This window comes from Melospiza georgiana, chromosome 2 (genome assembly GCF_028018845.1).
Source record: "Melospiza georgiana isolate bMelGeo1 chromosome 2, bMelGeo1.pri, whole genome shotgun sequence".
Lineage (NCBI taxonomy): Eukaryota > Metazoa > Chordata > Aves > Passeriformes > Passerellidae > Melospiza > Melospiza georgiana.
Window position 1 is genome coordinate 20,140,862 of NC_080431.1, and position 19,414 is coordinate 20,160,275.

At 40.7% G+C, this 19,414-nt stretch overlaps 1 protein-coding gene across 1 annotated transcript in view; it reads left to right on the forward strand.

Moving 5' to 3' along the window:
- The window catches only part of UXS1 (UDP-glucuronate decarboxylase 1), a 55,457-nt gene extending 42,436 nt beyond the window's left edge, over positions 1-13,021 (forward strand). The window contains exons 10-15 of the mRNA XM_058018801.1: positions 3,756-3,875; positions 5,884-5,927; positions 6,980-7,040; positions 8,483-8,540; positions 10,845-10,948; positions 12,188-13,021. Coding sequence (XP_057874784.1) covers positions 3,756-3,875; positions 5,884-5,927; positions 6,980-7,040; positions 8,483-8,540; positions 10,845-10,948; positions 12,188-12,319 — 519 coding nt within the window. The 3' untranslated portion in view covers positions 12,320-13,021. The remainder of the gene's footprint in view (positions 1-3,755; positions 3,876-5,883; positions 5,928-6,979; positions 7,041-8,482; positions 8,541-10,844; positions 10,949-12,187) is intronic.
- Positions 13,022-19,414: the final 6,393 nt, after the last annotated feature.

A 19,414-nucleotide genomic window follows, 5' to 3' on the forward strand; every position in this document is an offset into this window, starting at 1 on the left:
ACAAATAAAATTCCTTGGACTCAGCCTCACTATAGAGTATTGTAGCTTAAACACATTGTAGATGGATCCAGTGTACACAGTGCTAGTAGTTCTGCTGTGATTTTAATTCAGAGGTTTGGGAACAATTTTGAGAGTTAATGATCTGTGAAATACATGGGAAAGAATATGAATCAGTGAGAAAGAGACTCTTAGAGAAAGGAATGCTGACAACAGTCTAAGTAATTTTGGCTGAGATACTGGTAAAGATTTTTGTCAGGTCACAGTGATACCCCTGCTACTGTCTGGACTTCTCCAGCAGATTTGTTTCCTTCCAGTTGTCTGCTGGAGAGCAGACATTTGTAGCTTTTCCTTTCCTGATCTTTTATGCAGGGAGGTCTGGCTCATTCTTGCTGTTTAGATAGATCCACAGACTTTACAAAGAAGGAAGCACTGGTAATTAACAGGAGAAGCTTACCTCATATCCTTGTGAATTATGGCCACAACATGTCATATTCAAATTGTTTTGGTTAAAAGAAACTTGGTATTTGAATTGTATTGATCTATTTTCTAAGACAGTCAGCACAAGAAAGGGCCTGTTCTTAAAAAGCTTATTAAATTAAAATATGTCTTTTTAAGTTATGGAGTTATTATAGCATCCTTGATACCCTTGATAGTTTGTGGACCTGGGATCTCTGAAACTAAATCACCAGCAAAGACTCATGCTGAAAACCATGGACAGCTTTGTTTTGCAAGGAAGACTGCGTAAATTAATACTACATTTTAACTGACAGCTACAGATCAGCCTTGAGTACTTATTATACAGAGATACAGAGGTATCTCTGTAAGCAATAACAACCTTTTCTGCTTCTTTACTGTTTCTTTTCATCTGTACAGGCACAGTCTCTGTGAAGAAATTCATACTGATAAATAACAGAGTGAGCTGAAGTGTTCTGCTAGTCCACAATCCTGCATTTTATGATCTTGCTCTCAGGCTCTTTTTTGGATTGCTCAAGGAATTTTCTTTCTGATCAATCTGCTGTGGGAAGACATTGTCTTAAACTGTGAGGGCAGGAGGCAGTTTGCCTTTTATTTCAGCATTAGGGATAAATCTCAAGCTCTCTTATATTTAGCAGTGTAAATATGCGCCAAAGGGATTTTTTCTTTCTCTAGGATGTAATAAAATACTGTACATGACTTACTGGTGCAAATCTGGGAAAGTAATTGACTTTGATAGTGGGAATATGGGAGAGGTAGTCAGTCATTACTACATGTTATTGATAATATTCAGAGTAACAGGACGTAGCTAAGCTAGAGTTCATACAAAAAGGAGTAGAGTTACTCAGCATATAAAAAGGATCACTTCAAATGAGATGTTCATGAAACAGCAAAAGCAGCATTATGACAATTTTTAAATTGCTGTCTCCAAAACCTCTTTGTCTGTGGAAGAGTTTCTTTTGAGGAGACAGATTCCAGTTTTAAAGGGGCAAATGAAAAATTAGCTGCATAGAAAATATATTTTTCAAAGCACTAGGCTGCAGGGAAAAGCTTTGCTAAATGATACTATAAATAAAAGGTTACTCATTTTAAAAGACAACATTACAGTGGGGTGAGGTGAATAAATAGAAGGGAGAAGAAATAATGGGTTCATTGTTGCTAGGAGTAAGTGCCTACAGAGAATGTGTTGTTTTTCTTTTCTAGATCCCTTGCTAGTTCCCAACCAATACTGGAAAACAAGGCTGCTGCTGTAGCTTGTGCAGTGCAAGAGAAGCTTTTTGGTCAGCATTGTTGAATGAGTTATTTTTATCTTGAATACTAGCTTCCAAGTGCCTTATTTTCTGTACTTGTTAATGGCAGTATCTGGAAAGCCCATGGGAAATACAACCCCTTCCTGAAGGAGTCAGTGGCCTTCTTTAGATAAAGTGCCAGGCAAAACAAAGGGAGGAGCAGCTCTATAAGAGTATGTATTTCCAAAGCTGTGAAGGCTTTGGGCATGGTTCTGTAATGTGCTGCTGGGAGTATACATTTGAAATGTTACATTGCTGTACGTTTTAGCTAGCAAGAAATAAAGAGTATGGTCCCAGCTGATGCATTTTGCATAGAAAGAGACTTCTGCTCTTTCTAGAGTCTCTTTCAGCAGGAAGGACCCAGTGGATGTTGAGAGGTTTTTTTGCCTCTGTTGTGGATACAAGCTTGTTGGACAAAGACTGTTTATCTTTTCCTGTGGCACAATAGTTGCCCCCCTTGTAACTGTTAGTTTACCATTTAGTTGCGGTTGCAAACAAGGTTTGATGATGAGGAATGAAATCTTGCCTGCCGTTAAATGGAATTGAATGTTATTTGACTTCCTCCACACTGGGAGATGTTGGGCTTTACCTGTACTACTTGGTGTTTCTGATTTCCCAACACCAAGTAGTAGTTGATGTACTGAATGTCCCTTTTGCCTGTCTCTTGCCTGTAAAAAGCTACTTCTTCTGCTTTCACAAAACATCTTTGAGGATTTGTTTGAGTCACTTGGAGACCTAAGAGAGAAGGTCACATTTTCCTCTAAGTGTCTCTTGTAGGTGAAGCTACATTTATTTCCAAGAAAAATGTGTTTCTAGATCTCTTCTGAGTGAAGTGTGTGTGAGCTGCAGCTTTCAGCCATGAATGTACTGACAATACACTTCTTCCACATACACCCTCTTCCAAGACAAGAGCAAGCATTGGTCTAAGCCTTAGTAAAATACACGGAAAATACAAGATGGTCTGTGTATCCTCTGAAGGAATGGTTATGGAAGGAATGTTTGCAACTCCAGAACACTGTGGTTGTGACTTCAGTTGAATCAGAGCACACAGTTTGCTTCAGACAAATTTTTTCAAGTAACTGATACAAGCATGTCTTTTTCTAGGAGGTGGGAGGACTAGGTAATTCGAGGAGGATACATAGGCCTGTACTGAGGTTGATACCTTCTTCCCTACCTTGTGACTGTCACTTTCAGATGGTAGCATCTATCTGCTTACAGCATACCATATTGCTCTGAGCTCAGCACTATCCTGTTTTAGCTCACAAGGGCCAAACATCCTGCTTGTAGGCTTTATCGTAAACTGCGGCTTGTCCAAATGAACATGTCAGTCAAAATAACTCAAGAGAGATTACTTCCGTCTGCAGTCTCTAACTGTTAAAATGCTTTCTGTAGAAAAAACTTCTGGAAACGATAAAAATGTTTCTTGGACAAAACTACACCATTGAAGACTTTGATTGTAATGCATGCATTTACATGGCCTAATAAGAAGGGCACTAGAAAACATTAGGGCTGTAGTTACAAAACCACTTCATGGCCTTTGTAAAAGATACTTCTCTGACATGCTCAGCTTTTCTAAAATATGGACTTCTGTAATCTATGGAAATGTGGCCTTGGTAATATATGTGCTGATTGTGAGACTTCACTTTTATGTGCAAAGAAAGTAGCTAAGTCCCAGGTGAGATAACTTGTTATTGGAAAATCTTAAAAGTTCTTAATGGAAGAAAATGCACGTGCTAAAATCATGAGCTGTTCTAGCACTGATTTAGATTTGCATTACAAATACTGAGAACTAGTATAAATTACCTTGGTGTATACACTACATTTTTCAGGAGGGCTGAGGAGAGATTTGAAGTGCTGCATTATTAGAAAATAATGCATGTTAAAGCTGAAGGAGAGATTCTTAAAAAGCTTTTTGTCAGGGTAGAGTTTACACTTTTAGGGAGAGAGATGCTTTTATTAAGGAAGTAACAATTCTTTTTTCTTTGGCTACAGGAAGGAGTTGAAGTGAGGGTTGCCAGAATATTCAATACCTTTGGTCCTCGAATGCATATGAATGATGGAAGAGTTGTCAGTAATTTTATCCTACAAGCTCTGCAGGGAGAACCACTAACAGTAAGTGATGACCTCCTGGTGATATGAAGAACAATTCACCTTTATATCTTGTCCTGATGTGTTGCAACTGATGGTAGATTTTAGACAATACTGATGTTCCTTTCCTCCAAATGTAGTTTTCCAGTATACTGAACTTAAATGTAAGAAAGTACATGTCTGAAGATGTGCTCTGTCAATGGGGTTGATCTTTCCCAGAAAGAAACAAGGCTACCAGTTGAAATTTGCACAAACATCTCAGCATTCTTTATATTGAGGATATAAACAAAATCCAATAATTCCCACGCTGACTAAACTTCAGCAAGAATATTATTGTAATAGGGGTTAAAATAGAATGTTCTACCCAACATCACTGTTTTGTAGGAAATAACTGTTTGATGTTGAAAATTACTGAATCTGAGAAAAGAAGTAAGGGGAGAGTTCTTTAGCTGACCAGGTCAAATGAAAATAATTATCAGCAATAAGCAATTACTGAGACCTAAAAAAAATCACTTTTACATGTCACAGAATTTGGCTGACAGGAATGCCAAGTGTGTTGATCTCTTTAGAAATGCTATGTATTTGGTCTCTCAGTTCAGAGTACTTGTTTAAATGGGGAAAATAATCTCTTGAGGGAACAGTGTCACCGAGTTGTAAAAATTGTGGCCTATGCAAACATTACGATTGCTGTTTTGTTATTGTAAAGGAAGATTTGTTAAGAGAAACTGAAAGATAGAATCTCTATTGTATTTTCCAGCCATTGCCTGTATGTGGGAAAGATAACCACATGGGTGACCTTGCAAAAATCATGAACAAATACTTAGTTGTGTAAAACTTACCCCACGTGCTATAAGTTAAGCTAAATGTAGGAAGCTCTACATAAATACATAAATCTGCTTCCTGTTTGTTTGGGAGTCCATCAGGCTGATGTTTAGCTCCTGGTGTGTTCCTGTCTGAATCAGTTTTTGGATAAACTCTTAGACCCCTGATCCTACCCAATGTGTGGTTTTGGGCTCTGAATCAGCCTTGGGGAGCACAAGGCTTACCAAGTAACAGATGGCCTGTGTACCATTGTACTGCCCTTTCTGTCCTCAAGGAAAACAATCATGCTTTCTGTTTCTGTCCTTCCAAAAGCCTTTCTGTTGCAGCAGGTTGGTGGCAAAATGTATGTGTCCCCAGTTAAACTGAAATGTTTTCTCCTCTTAAATGTGCCTACCTATAGCTTTCAGAATGTAAGTATTCATGTTCTAGAGACTTCAGTACTGCACTTGGTTAAACTGTGAAAAAAATAATGGTATCAAATACCATTCTGTACATTTCAAGTATACATCAATGTCTGTTTGAACTTCAGCAATGTGCTCCAAAATACCAGCCTGTAACCTGAGGAGACTTCTTTTTTTCCCCTCTAAGGTTTTGATACAAATCTGTACAGGTGACTTTGTGAGTTGTAGCATGTAGAAGTTACTTTGCTTCCCATTTCCCTAGATAGTAATATTTAGAGCCACATGATTTTTGGTTTTTTTGTGTCCTGATTGCTTTAAACACAGCACTTTTTGTCAACAATTTTTTAGCAACCACTAACATTTAGTGGTGTCTTTGAAGCTGGCTGCTGTTAATGTGCAAATCAAAACTGCTCATCATAAGCACATCTTAGTAGTCTGAAGTTTGCTTTAAATGTTTGGCACTCTTTTCTGGCTGTGAGTGCAGGCTGCACCTTCTTCCAGTGTTCCAGAAGAGGACAAAGCATCACTCTGTCCTACACCCCTGAGAAGGTTTTCTTCATGCAGAGGTCTGGTTAACAAAATGCCTTGGGATATGTTTATTGGAGACAGATCCAAGAGGAAGACAACCTTTAGTGAACTGATACTTTGCCAAAGGCTCTGCAAGCACATTTTTTACCATTCCTGTAACATTGAGCTTGTGTCTCAAGTGTTTCTTCTTGAGGCAGTTTTCTAGAATGGTTAGGAGAAGATAATTGGGCTAAAGAGGGCTTCTGTATTTATTAACTTCCCTATTTTTCATGTGGTTTTAGGTCTATGGACCTGGAACTCAGACAAGAGCTTTCCAGTATGTCAGGTAAGCCTTGTTTGTTCTTGCTGATAATTTACTTCATGGTTCACATAGCATGGTCAGCTTTGTATGCATGTGCAGTTGCTTTACTTTTTAAAATCACTTTTTAATACAAGCACTCAAAAAAACATGCACCCATTGAAATCTGATTTCAGCATTCCTCAGTTGCCCAATCTGCTTTACTGGAGCTCTTAGGATCCAGCTTTACTTTCAGAAGGGAGACATGAAAGTTTTTGAAAATATCAAGGAGAAAAACATTAATTGGTTTAGAATTTTACTTGAGATACTAACATGCTCTTCCCTTCCAGAGACAGCAAATAGCAGACAAGTTTTTAGTGCTGAACAGTTTGTCACTCCTTGCATTTTAATGCAATGCTGCCACCTTGTGTCCTTGGGACTGCTGTGGTTGCTGTGCAGACTGTGCACAAAAATAAAAGCTAAAAAAAAACCCATGCTGGACTTCTGGATCATTTTAAGCATTCTTGGCTTGGAAATATTCTTTCCCTTTGCTGAAGGAAGTATCAGTGGTATCAGATTTTAAAGAAACCCCATCAGGTCAAAGTACCCATTCCTTTCTTGATTATAAGTCATAATGAAAAGGATATGGATTTCTATGTCTAGGGTCAAGGTGCTACATCTGTGGCTAATAATCCAAAATAGCTTTGGGTTATATTGCTGGGAGAAAGTAACACCAAAATACTGGTTTTTAACCAACTTGGTTTAAGAAATTTTGAAAATAAGAAGACAAGTTAAACAGCAGGCTGGAAAGCAGGTGGTAGTGTTATGTGCCTCTGCATTACAGCTTGCTTTATTCTGTTTGAAATTCATTGGAAATCAGCCTCCAGATATGTTTGGATATTGGAAAGAAAAGGAAATATTAATCATTTTTTAATACAAACATTTGAGAAAGTGTGCACCCGTTGAAATCTGATTTCAGCATTCCTCAGCTGCCTGATCTGCTTTACTGGAGCTCTTAGGAGTCAGCTCTCTTTTTAAATCAAGAATATTATTTATGGAGAAGTGGAAATTGCCCCAATCTGTTCTTCCCTCTTTTACAGTGATCTTGTGAACGGGTTGGTGGCATTGATGAACAGCAATGTCAGCAGTCCTGTCAACTTGGTGAGTATGAGTGCTCCCCTCTCCTGAGTTACAGTGCACTGGTCAACACCACCTCTGTTTTCCTCTTTGTCACTGATAGTGATCTCTATAAAAAATAAATGGAGCAATAAAATGTCCTTCCGTTATGAAGAACATACTCTCCCATTCTCTTTATAAATAAGAAGACTGAGCCCCTGATATTGAGATCTTACATCTCCAAGAACAGGATAAAGTTGCTGGAGTTTTTAATTTGTTTTAGGAAGATGTATGTAATCAGAACATTAAGGGAAAAAATATGTGGGGCACATATGCAAAGTGCAGCAAGAAAATGACTGAAGACTGATTTTAGTAGGAAAAAAGCACTGAAGGGATGCTTAGCTCTAGATAATTAGAAATAGTTTCATACTACCCTGGATTCAAGGAAAATATGATAGTATTTTATGGTATAGTTCTCTAATACTGTTTAAAGTGCTTGGAACTTAACTTGTCAAGTAAGATTTTTGTTCTGTCCTGTTTGTTGTCACCTTATTCTTAGTAGTGGATTTAAGAATAGAAAAGGATGCATATCCCAGGTAATTTCTTGTGTGTGCTTTTGCCAAATCAGATACTCAACTCTGCAGGGCAGTTCACTAGATTTTCCTTTTCTCCTGTGGCCATGAGTTAATTTCTGTGTTTCTATACAAGTGCTGGTATGTTTAAACTCTATCACATACTTTGTCTTCAGAAAACTCAGTATTTAAATCTATATGTATCTTAAGTGCTCAACTTTTGGTCAAACAAGATGTGGTAAAGCAGTGTTTTGAAACAAGGAAAGCTGGGGATGGAGGGAATTGAGTCTGATGAAGGGGAGCTAATGCTAGCAGAAAGTGTTCAGCATTTGATTGTAAAATATTGAAATTAGGAAATTATGTGGTTAAAATAAATAAATAATTATGTGGTTAAAAAAATATGGTTAAAAAAAAGAAAAGGAATATTGTATAGGAAAGCAAATAGCCCTTATGTGTTGATATATAAGCTGTAGTAGATTCAGAAGCAATTGTTGGCAGCTAAATGAGCCTGTGTTCCTAACTTTGGATGAGCCAAGAACTTGGCATACTTCATGATACCTCAGCTGGGCACAGTCCTTGAATCCAGATTTCCAAATGATGTGGCTGTGGGCTGCTCAGTGACACAGGCCTTTTCTGTGATTTCCAGCCCTTTACAGACTGACATTTTTTTGGGGAGCAGGGGGGGAGGCAGGGAACAACACCTCCCTACATACACTGAATTACCAACAGGAATATAATGGAGGACAAATTTTCTAATGAGTAAGGAACTTGTTAAAGTTGGTTTTTTTTTCAACAAAGTAGAATAAAGCTTGAAGTTTAGCTTTCTCAGAGCTTAACCTGCCCCTGTTGGAACCATGTCTAGCACATTGTAAGGTGTTTAATTGTTATTGAAATGAGTGTCTCTTGTATTTGTAGGGAAATCCAGAAGAGCACACTATCCTAGAGTTTGCCCAGTTAATTAAAAAGCTTGTTGGTGAGTGCAATCATTAATTCTTTTTAAAGTTTATGAAGTACTTATTGTCATTAGATAATTATTACTTGATTAGTGTGTGTAATATGTGGATAATTTAATTAGTCTTTGGATTTCTTAATAATTTTATCAAAGGCATTTAATCATATAATTAAATATTAATAAGATAATGCAAATCATCTCAATTGTCTGTAACCTATTGCATGACGAGTAGAATGAATACATTTTCTGTCTATCCATGCAATCTGTACCCATTAATTTTTATAATGTTTAGACAATTTTTTAGGTTTGTTTTAGCACAAGGACAACACAAAAATGAAATGTAAAATATGTGAATGAAAATGTCCTACATATATCTTAGCTGCAAGAGAGATACTTCAGGAAGGTGGTTCTTCACAGTTGTGCAGACTGTGGTCCTTCAACTATGGTTAAAAACCTCATGCTGGGGCAACAGCCTTTCTCTGTTCTTTTCACTGTTTCTGACAGTGATTCTTGAAAGGGTTGACAGCACCTGGGAAGAAAACACTGTGGCTTCCTCCTCATTCTAGCTCTGACACCTGTAGCAAATCAGAGCTCTCAAGAATGGAAGGAAATAGTTGTGCTTGGTCTTCTAGTGTGGCTCCCTAATGAGATGAAACATCCTGCTGCCATTAGCCAAGGGCTTTTAGTCTGTACATTCCAGAAGTGCTTCTGACAGATCTGAGAAAGATGAGTTCAGACATATGATGCAGAAGCTGATGCATGTGTTGTTTCTAATAAAAGACTGTTCCCTCTGGAAAACTTTTGTGAATTCACAGATCAGGGAAGGAAATGGAAAAATCACAGCACCAAACCCATCAGACACATGGATTAATTGTCACCTCTGTTTGTCTGTTCACAAACAACTTGATGTGTTCCAGTCCACTTGGGGAGCTGCTTTAGTTCTAAAATGGCATGTGAACTATTTGCTAGATTTGGGTAGAAGAATTGGCCTCTTTCTATGTGTTGTTCTGAGGAAAGGCAAGTGCCTGATTATTTAAATCAGACTGGAGATTATGGGCAAAAATAAACTGATGCCCTTTTATTATGCCAAAATGCCAACAATCATGGAATGGCTGAGGTTGGAAAGGACCCCTGGAGGTCACTTGCTCCAACCCCTCAGGTCAGGCAGGGCAACCTACAACCAGCAGTGGCCCAGGACCATGTGCAGATGGCTTTTAAGTATCTCCAAGAGTAGAGACTCCACATCCTCCTGTGTTTCAGTTTGTGCCCACTGTCTCTGATCCTGTCACTGGGCACCACTGGAAGGAGCCTGGCTTTCTCTTCTTAATCCTCTCCATCTGGTATTTATACACAAGGGTTAAATTCCCTGTAGCCCTTTCTTCTCCAGATTGAAGGGCCCCAGGTCTTTCAGCCTCTCCTCATATTCCAGTCCTTTCATCATCGCCGTGGCCCCTTTGTGCACTCACTCTGTATGTCTCTGTCTCTCTTGTACTGGGGAGCCTAGAACTGGACCCAGTTCTCCATATGGATCTCATCAGTGTTGATTAGTGGGAAAGCTGATCTCCCTTGTCCTGCTGGCAGCACTTCTGCACCCCAAAGATATAATTTTCCTTCTCTGTGGCACGCACACATGGGTTCCTATTCAGCTTGGAGCCCACCAGGACCCTCAATCTTTTCCTGCCAAGTTGTATTCCAGCTGCTTGGCCCCCAGCCTGTGCTTCCCAAATTCAGGACTTTGAACTCATTGAATATCATGAGGTTCCTGTGAGCCCTTTCTCCAGCTGCCTTTCTCGAGCTCTGGATGGCAGCACAGTGCTCTGGTGTATCAGCAATTCAGTATTGATCCAACATTGACCCTTGGGATATAGCCTGAGTTACCAGTCTCTAAATAATCACTATCCTCTGGGCCTGGCCATGCAGTTTTCAGTCCTTCTAACTGGTCATCCAGCTCATCCACTCAGTGAGGATGTTATGGGATCAAAAGCATCACTGAAGTCAAAGCAGGTGATACCCGCTGCTCTGTCCTTTGCTACTGAAACAGTAATTTCCTCATAGAAGGGTAATAGACTGGTCTGTGAGTATAACTTGATTTTTGTGAATCCATGCTGAAATCTTTGTGAAATGCTTTGTGAGCCCACGTTGCTGTGGAACAGGTGGATCACCCAGCTGCTGCATGCAGTGCACCTGTGTCTGTGCAAAGCATTTCAGTGATTGAATTATGAAGCAGAGAGCTGCAGAAAGACCTGCTGCTCCAGTTGGTAGAAAAAAAGTAAATGCAAAGCATAGTGAATTGCAGATGATAAATCACAGTGTCTTGTTTAATAGGCAGTGGGAGTGAAATCCAGTTTCTCTCAGAAGCACAGGATGATCCTCAGAAACGAAAACCTGACATCAGAAAAGCCAAGTTACTGCTTGGCTGGGAACCCGTGGTACGTACAGATGAATTACTGTTGCTGTGTGGTAAAACACCAGGAGGCAGAGGGGGCTGAGGAGGGGACACATGATAACAGTAGATTTCCCTTACTGGAACATCTGCCTAATGCCATCTCCAGAACAGTTTTAACATTTTAGCTTTTTCACTTGCATATTATGAGATTACCTTTCTGTAAGCCCAATGAATCATTTGCAGCATATGGTACATAATTAATTACATTGCCAAGCCCATAGCTAATGGGTTTGCTGGTGTTGCTGCAATCCTCATTCCTGTTGCTGGCAATAGGAGTTGGTTTGCTTGGAGAGGTAAGATCTGCCTAATTCCCAGAAAAAGTGTGACTTTCATAGCCAGCTCCCCATTCTAACTAGCACAATGGTTTGTACCCTTCTTTAAATCTGCAGACAAAAATCATTCCAGGAAACATGTGAACCTACCTAGTAAATGTAAGCCTAGTAATAGAAAAAGATCCAGATCCTTCTGAAAGGATTCACTGATATTGATAGACTATGTCTGACAGCACAAGGGTGATAGCAAACTGTTGCAAACACAGAAGGCTTAACTTTTGTATTTCTGGCTTTCTGTGTTTGGCACAGGCAGTAGGAAAACTTGCTCTGAAGTAGCAGTGCAGAGTTGGTACAGCAAGGCAAGCAGTTTCTGTGCTGCTGTTTTTATCTTCCTGTACTGATGATGGTGTCAGCAAGCATGTCAGAGCATATGGCTCCTGAGAAGACAACTCCTCTGTTGTTCCTGTCTCCATATTCTATGCCTGTATTTAAGCACTGCAATTTGTAGGATTACAATTATTTGTATAGGGTTGAAGAATATCAAATGAGATACTGGATGCCAGCTTTATACCATGCTGTGAAAGATGATCTTTAATCCTTACAAACAGAAGGGGCTTAAATGCTGGGTGTTTGTCTCTCTCGATGCATTAGGAACTGAAAGTAGAATTATGCATGTCTGTTTTGATACTAAACAGACCCATCATAACCATGTGTGAGATTTGAATTTGTTGAGTTTTCTACTTATGTCAGAAAATACTTGTGCTGTTTAAAAGCTGAGTTGCATCAGCAGTGAGGAGATGTAACCAGCATGTGGTGCTGTTAATACTTAGATTGGCTAAGAGTGAGATTCCCTGGCTGCCTTGTGATAGCTGTTTTGTAAAAGATACTGTTGTGAAATGAGCTGATGTGAACCTAGAGTGATACGATTCTCTCCTCACTTTTGGGAACAGGTCCCATTGGAAGAAGGTTTGAATAAAGCAATTCATTACTTCCGTAAAGAACTTGAGTATCAGGCAAACAATCAGTATATTCCCAAACCAAAACCTGCAAGGATGAAAAAAGGAAGAACAAGACATAACTGAAGACTATTAGTTGGACAGGAAATTCCCTGCTTGACATTTGATGGATGTAATTTTTTTTAATTTTTTTTTTTTTTTTTTTGAGAGAGAGACTTTAAAACAGGTATCATGAAGAACGAACTGGAATTTCATTCTGAAGCTTGCTTTAAAGAAGTGGATGTGCCTAAAAATAACATAAATATTCCCTTTCCCTGCAAATCTTGCCTTGCACTTTTTAAATCTGTCTTTTTATGTAAAATAGAGTAGAAGCATCTTTTAGTATCTTCAAGTTTTATATCTTGATGTGAGATCATTTTGTTGTGACTGTCCTTGACAGTTTTATTTACTGGTTTCTTTGTGAAGCTGATGATAAACACAAATGGGATGAAAAATGCCAATTTATTTATAAAATGGGTACTATAAAATATGAGATGTTCTACTATGCATAAGAAAAAAATTAGTGGTATTGTCAGGTGAGAGACACTGACATCTGCATATAGAAGAGTTTAAAAGAATTCTGTATGAGAGCTTTATGTATTCTTTAAAGGAGAGATTTTTTCAAAAGTTTAGTTTTAGTTGTACACTTGAATTTGAGATATTTTCATTGATTACCATGGATAAGGATATTTTGAATCACTACTGTGTTGTGCGTACTCTGGGAATAAAGTTAATGTATTATTGGTTACAGTGGTTGAATATGCTATTTTAATAAAATACTGAAACTTCTGTTTGCTCGTTTCAAGGTTTCACTGTGGGAATTTCTCTGGATTTACACATCTGTGGATTTATTGTGTATTAAATATGAAGTAACAGTCTGTAAATAATCCACTCAAAGTTAATAACTTCGGTCTTGCATTGCTTGTCTCCTAACAGATGTATAGTAAGGGCTGCAGGATGTCTGTTGAATTAGATCAGACAAAACCATCCTGATTTATTCCAATTCAGGTAGTTGATAGTGATGCAGGAATATACTATTTCTTTAAACATGGAGCCTAACTTCAGCCTTCCTGAGGAAATACTGAGGAAGTCTTTCTATTTTAAGCAGTTACCAAAGTGCCAGTAAATGCTTTCAGCTTTGGTAACTATGCCCTGTTATCTTAGGAAAAACAAAACAAAAAACAACAACAACAACAAAACCACTTCAATTCCCCTTATTTTTAATATTTCTTCTAGTTTTTAAAAGGTATTTAAAAGGTATTTTGGCTTAGTACCACTCAAAATTGAAAATCCGAAACCTCATCAAGCAAAGTGACTTGACTTTATCTCGTTAGAGCTTGGTGTTTTCATTAGCTTTTGAGTATCTCTAGGTGATGGTGAATTGGGAGTTAGCATAGCAGAGATGTTATGCCCAGCCCTGGGAAGACTCAGAGCAGTGTGGCATTTAGGCCCCTTTGTCTGACTGTCTGCCAGAGCCTCACAGTGCTTGCATGGCTTGGAGTCCCTTCCAGTCTGTGTGCTCAAGTTCCCAGGGACTCCAGCAGGGTGGGATTGCTGCATTCATTGCTGTGCCCTGCCTGGAGTGGGGCTGCAGGGATCCTTTTAAGACTAATGGGTTTTTCCTTGCTCACAAGTGCACATTTTCTCCCATTGGAAATCTGCCATACAGCTGAGATGGGGAGCCATGGTGCATTTTCCTGTCTGGATTCAGAGGTGGAATTTAGATATTATACATTACCTCCATCTTTTCACAGCCAAGCAGCTTGAGATCTGCTTTTTTTGTATGAAGCCTTTTTCTAGGTCCTTGATCTGGGTTTTTATTCCACATTAAATTGCCTGAAAAGTGCACCATGGTGTGCTGCTCCAAATGTGCCTGTAACCTGTCATTACAGAAACACTCACAAAGCACAGCCTCTCCCTGTACTCGAAGCCACAGCTGGACACGTGTGAAAGTAGTGCCCACTTCTTCAATAGTTCTTTGGAGAGAACTGTAATCATCTCCCAGCACGGAGGTTTTAACCCTTAGAACTCTTAAGATGGAGATTATATTTGGAGTATGCTGCTCTTTCTCCTTAGGTTTCACTCCTTGTGCAAATTGTGCCATTGAATGCCAAAGTGTGTGAAGAGGTGGGACAGGGGTACACCCCATGTCCAACATTCAGCTCAGCCATGGAGAGTAAATGGGAGCTCTGGCTACCAGCTGTTACTTCCAGGGCTGCTTTTTGTTTAATCCAGTGACTTCAGTACTAAGTATGTGAATTTGTACAGGCACAAGCAAGCTACTACAGACTAGCACAAAATGTGTATGTTCAAAAAAAAAATCCCCTGGGAAGTCTGAACCTTTAGATTCAAGAGAGAAGGATTTAAAAGCTCCTTAGGTTACATCTCAGCCTGACTTCCTTCATAAAAGGAGCAGCTTGGAGAGGCCAAGTGGCTGGTACCAGTACAACCCATCTGTGGGTGTGTGTGATGCCTCCCACTGGGCCCGAATGACAAGACTGCAGATTTGCTACTTTCCTCTTACTGTTTCTGATTTTTGTTTCAGAGGTTCCTGATTCAGCTCCCATATTCTTTTTTAAAAGTGTCTTCCAGCAGCAGGAGCTGAGGTAGCTGTTGCCCTTGGGTTTTGAAACCAGTGACGTGGGGCTGGTTCAAAAGGCATGAATCATGTTAAGAGTCTGTTGATGCTTGAGACTGAAAGTCTGGGGTACTTTGAAGTTGTCTGGTCTGAACTGAGTCTTCAAAAAGGCAGATGGAGGTTTGTATGTTGATGTTCTGCTCCTGTCTGGGGTTAGACATAGCAGCAGGAGAAAGGCATCAAGTGTGTTGGGAGCCACAGGTAAGAAAGAGCTGCTGCCTCTCTGGAAGAGCCACTTTTGAAGGAGGGTACTAGAATACAGCACTGAAAGCTTGGAAGTACAGAATTTGGGAGTAAATGAAGCAGAGACATGCTCTCAGGACTTTTTTTTTCCTTTAGAAAATTTGAGAATTGAAATTTTCTGCTGTCATCTGGTCAGGCAAACAAGGTAAAACTAACATGACCAAACTTGAGGTGCCTATTTACTCACAATTTACTGTACAAATGGGGAGCTCAGCTGGTGCTGGGTTCAAGTCCTCACTCTCAGTAGGAAATACACAATGCAGCAGAGGGAACTGGCTAGCTTGGTGCTGCTGGATGGGACCAGCTTTCCAGAAGGAAGGGTGTGCAAGGCACCTGCTGCTGTGCATCCTTTGATCCTCACAAGTAGGAGCACTCCTGTTGCTGGAGGTTACAACAGCATGAGATCCACAGTTGGATTTTATTATTTATTTCAAGCATGATGTACTTTTCATATGTAGACTGCTGAGGAGCATTGTCAGGCACATTGCTAGTCTACAGACAAGCTACAGAGGGGCTTGCAGACCTAATTTATTTTAAGTAGTTTCATGAATATGTAATCTAGAGAAGCCTCATGCCTAACTTTTTGCTATATGGGGAAATAATGATCTGGTAGTTTCTGTGTCTAAGGTCTTTGCAGCTTCCCTTAACCTATATAGACTGGTGGATTTAGTAGCCAGTGAGTTCACTGCCATCCACGTATTTATGTCTTAATCTGCTTTTTTCAATAAATTTTTAGAAACATAATGTATTGGGAAAAAGCCTTCACTTTTTCCCAGGGTTTGAATTGAGTTTCAGAGTTGAAAGAGGCATAATTGCCTTGGAGAGGAGGCTACAGAGGGCAGAACAAGGCTTCGATTAGTTTGATGGATTGAGCCAGTCCCCAGCCTTGCTGGTATTGAGTTTAATGCTGCTTGAGGCCATGGGGTCTCTGAGGGTTGTTAGGGGCTGGTCCACAGGAAGAAGATGCTTTGTGAACAGCAAGGGAACTGTGCACTCAACACTGCTGGCCCTAACAACCCTACATCCCTTCCCTGAAGTTGCTGGGAATGGAGCTGCCACAAATCCATAGTTCCTCTGTTTGTGAGCATTTCCCTGTGCAGGGATTTCAGGTGTCAGAAGGGAATACCTTATTGCAGCTCTTGACTCTGTAGAGGTACCATGAAGAGCAGCAATAGTTCTGAAGCAAAACAGGGCTCTTTCTATGTGGCAGGAGGCTCCTGAATGCAATTCTGTATCAACAGGGAGGCTTTGCTAAAATAACAATTCATATTTCTTGTAAAAAAAACCCCAGATTCTGGCTTTCTGTTCCTTGTCTCAGTCCTTCTCTTGCTTATTTCATAATAGCAGATCTGACAAGCCTTTATCCATCTTGGTTTGTTGCCATATACAGCCTGGGACAGGCACCAGCTTGTTTATTCTTGCAGTGTTTTCCCTGGATGCTGGCGTGCTCTTCAGCAAGGAGCAGGATCCTGTGAATGCTCTGGTCCCTGCCATGCTGAAACAGCTGGAAGGTCCAAAGCACAAAGTCACAGGGAACAGTGCCTTAAGTGCTGTCAAAGCCACGCACAGCAATCTGGGCTCTGTCCACCCCACTGCAGAGAAAGCTGTTCTAAGCAAGGAAGGCCACATCTTCCACCTGGGAAATAGTCCTGGGATGGAAGTGCTCAGTCCCCCATCCCCAACATGTTTGTGTCACAAGTAGGAGCTTAAAGGGAATGATGACCTGTCCTCCTCCAAAAAAAAAAAAAAAAATACAGCCATAATACTTCTATTCTTTGGCAGAATGGAAAGAGGCAGCACTGCCCTGTGAGTCTGATGGACCTGCCTGGCTGACATGGACAAACTCGGGGATGTTGCAGCATCAGGCTTTGAAACATGAAGCCCTGGAGCATGGCCAAGCTGTTCCTGCTCTGAAAAGAGCCACAATGAACACTTGCTGCTCTTCTGTCTTGTTGGAGAGGTTACATTATGTCAGTGCTGGGGTGGTGAGGGTGATAGTGATGTGAAGTGCTCTGTGCTGTCTCCACAGCAGCATGGAAATGCTGAGACGAGGTGCACAGTTCTGTCTATGTTTTGAGACAGAAATAGTCAAAGGAAATGAAACTTTGAAGCACTCCATGCATGTCTGATGAAATTTTTTTTTCCCCAGTAATCTTCCTCCTTTTGCCCAAGCCTGATTGCTTATCCTTGCTTGTATCTATCATTGCAACTGCTGCACTGCGAGGAGGGTGCCCTCACCTCACAGACCTATTGCCGTGTGGTGAGTGACCCCAGCCAGCAGCAAAGTGCCTTCACAGCCACTCCCTCCTCCTGCCCCAGTGGGAGAGAATGAGACAATCAGATGGGTGCTCTGGAGGGCTGAGGTAAGAGCAGTTTAAGGAATGAAGTAAAGAAGAAGAAAACCCAAGTGATGCAAAGGCCACTCAGCATCTCTCCCAAGCAAGCCTGGTGCTCACCAGTCTCAGAGAAATGGCTTCCATAGAAGGCAAAGCCCCCACCCTCTTCTTCTTTCCAGCTTTTAGTGTTGAGCAATTGCATCATTTGGAATTGTCTAGTTTGGGTTAGCTCTCACCCAAGTACCCTCCCAGTCTCTTCCCCACTCCTAGCCTGCCTGCTGGGGGTCAGTGTGGAAAACAGGCTGTGCAGGCACTGTACACCCGAAGCAAAAACATTTGTGTTCTGCCTACGCTGGTTTAGTCACAAATCTAAACCATGTTATCATGTGTGCTGTTATGAAGGAAGTTAACTCTGTCCCACTCCTTAACCCTGCAACACAATATAATGCAAAAGATTTTTTTTTCCTCTTAGAAAATTCAGAAGACAGAGACCATAGATTTGGTTGTGAGCCTGCAAGGCACAGAAAGCTGCTAGACTGAGTCAGCCTTCAGGAATGGACAGAGCTTACAAAGGCCTAGGGAGGGATGGTCTTTATTTACAGCACTTTTTTTATTCTTCCTCATTCATCTGGTCTGAATTCCCAAATGTAAATTCTGGGAAATGATGGAAATTACCAGCATGGTTCAAATGTTGCCAAGTTCAGTGCACTTTTTGGATAATACACAAAATGAAAGTATTCTTCTAGGAATAGGTGTTTTCCAACTGTGCAAAAAAGTCTGTGCTTGACTCAGAATGTGATTATTCCCTATTTGGAACAAAGGCTCTTCTACCAAGGAAACACACCAGTTTAAACCAGTTATACTGGCAAGGATTCTGGAAACACACCAGTTTAAACCAGTTAAACTGGCTTAAGGATTCTGCTGAGATTAGGCCTAGGGAAGGCTGAGGGTTTGGAGCATGTTAGGCCAGTGTGGATCTGTGTGTGCAGAGAAGTGACCAACATGTTCAGTTTGGCTCCCTCAGCAAAGAGCTGTCTCCTGGGAAGTGTTCCTGCAGGGAGCTGTGCAGTGCTGGGCTGCATCTCCTAGACACCAGCCCGTCACACAACAAGGGCTTTCAGCAAAAGACTAGGGAATACACTCAGAGTTAAGAAACTAGTGAAGCGTAAAGAATGGTGTTTCCATCATCCGTGCTTTGGAAATTTCTTGTAAGCTTTAGATGAGAGACAGCTAAAGCATCCATGCTGTCTCCTCTGACTGCTACAGTTGGCAGAACACATTTAATCTCTCTTTATCCTGATTCTTCAGTTCCAGAAGTCAGAGAAGCCAGCCTTCATCACCTGCCCCTTCCCAGTCCTCTACACTTGTCAAGTGCCAGCAGTGCTCTCCTGTGCTCAGCTCCTTCTGAAGCCCTGACAGCTGAAATCTCCCTCCCAGGCTGATGTTGCTGTGATACAAAAATTGATTGTGTTTTGGGATTCTTAACATACATGATGCCACCGACAATCCCTCTTTAATCGACTGTGTTTCACTAACAGATGTCTGGTCTCTGATATGTTTTGTTGCTCAGCCTAATGTGCGTGTTTCAGTCTGAATTGGGGTAGAGGGAATTTTGCAGTTGGAAATTATGATATCAGGGGACTGTGTTGGATGCTGTCTGACACTAATTTAATTTTAAATAGCTTACTTTGTTGTTTTATTCCCTATTTTGAGCTAGGCTGAAAGCTTGACACTAAGTGGAATGGACACAAAGGGGAACATTCAGCAAAGATAACCTCTGGGTTATCGTGCCTGGGAGGGGCTGGGGCCGCTCAGGTTGGATGCTCTGTGCCTCAGCAATTACTGCTGAAGTCAAGTTCCAGCCTTGAGCCCGTTCCCTGGAGGATCCTTTCACAGGCTTTGTAGGTAGGCAGGCTCATCTGCACTGAATTCAGCTTTTGTGAATATCTGTGTCCTTGACCCAAC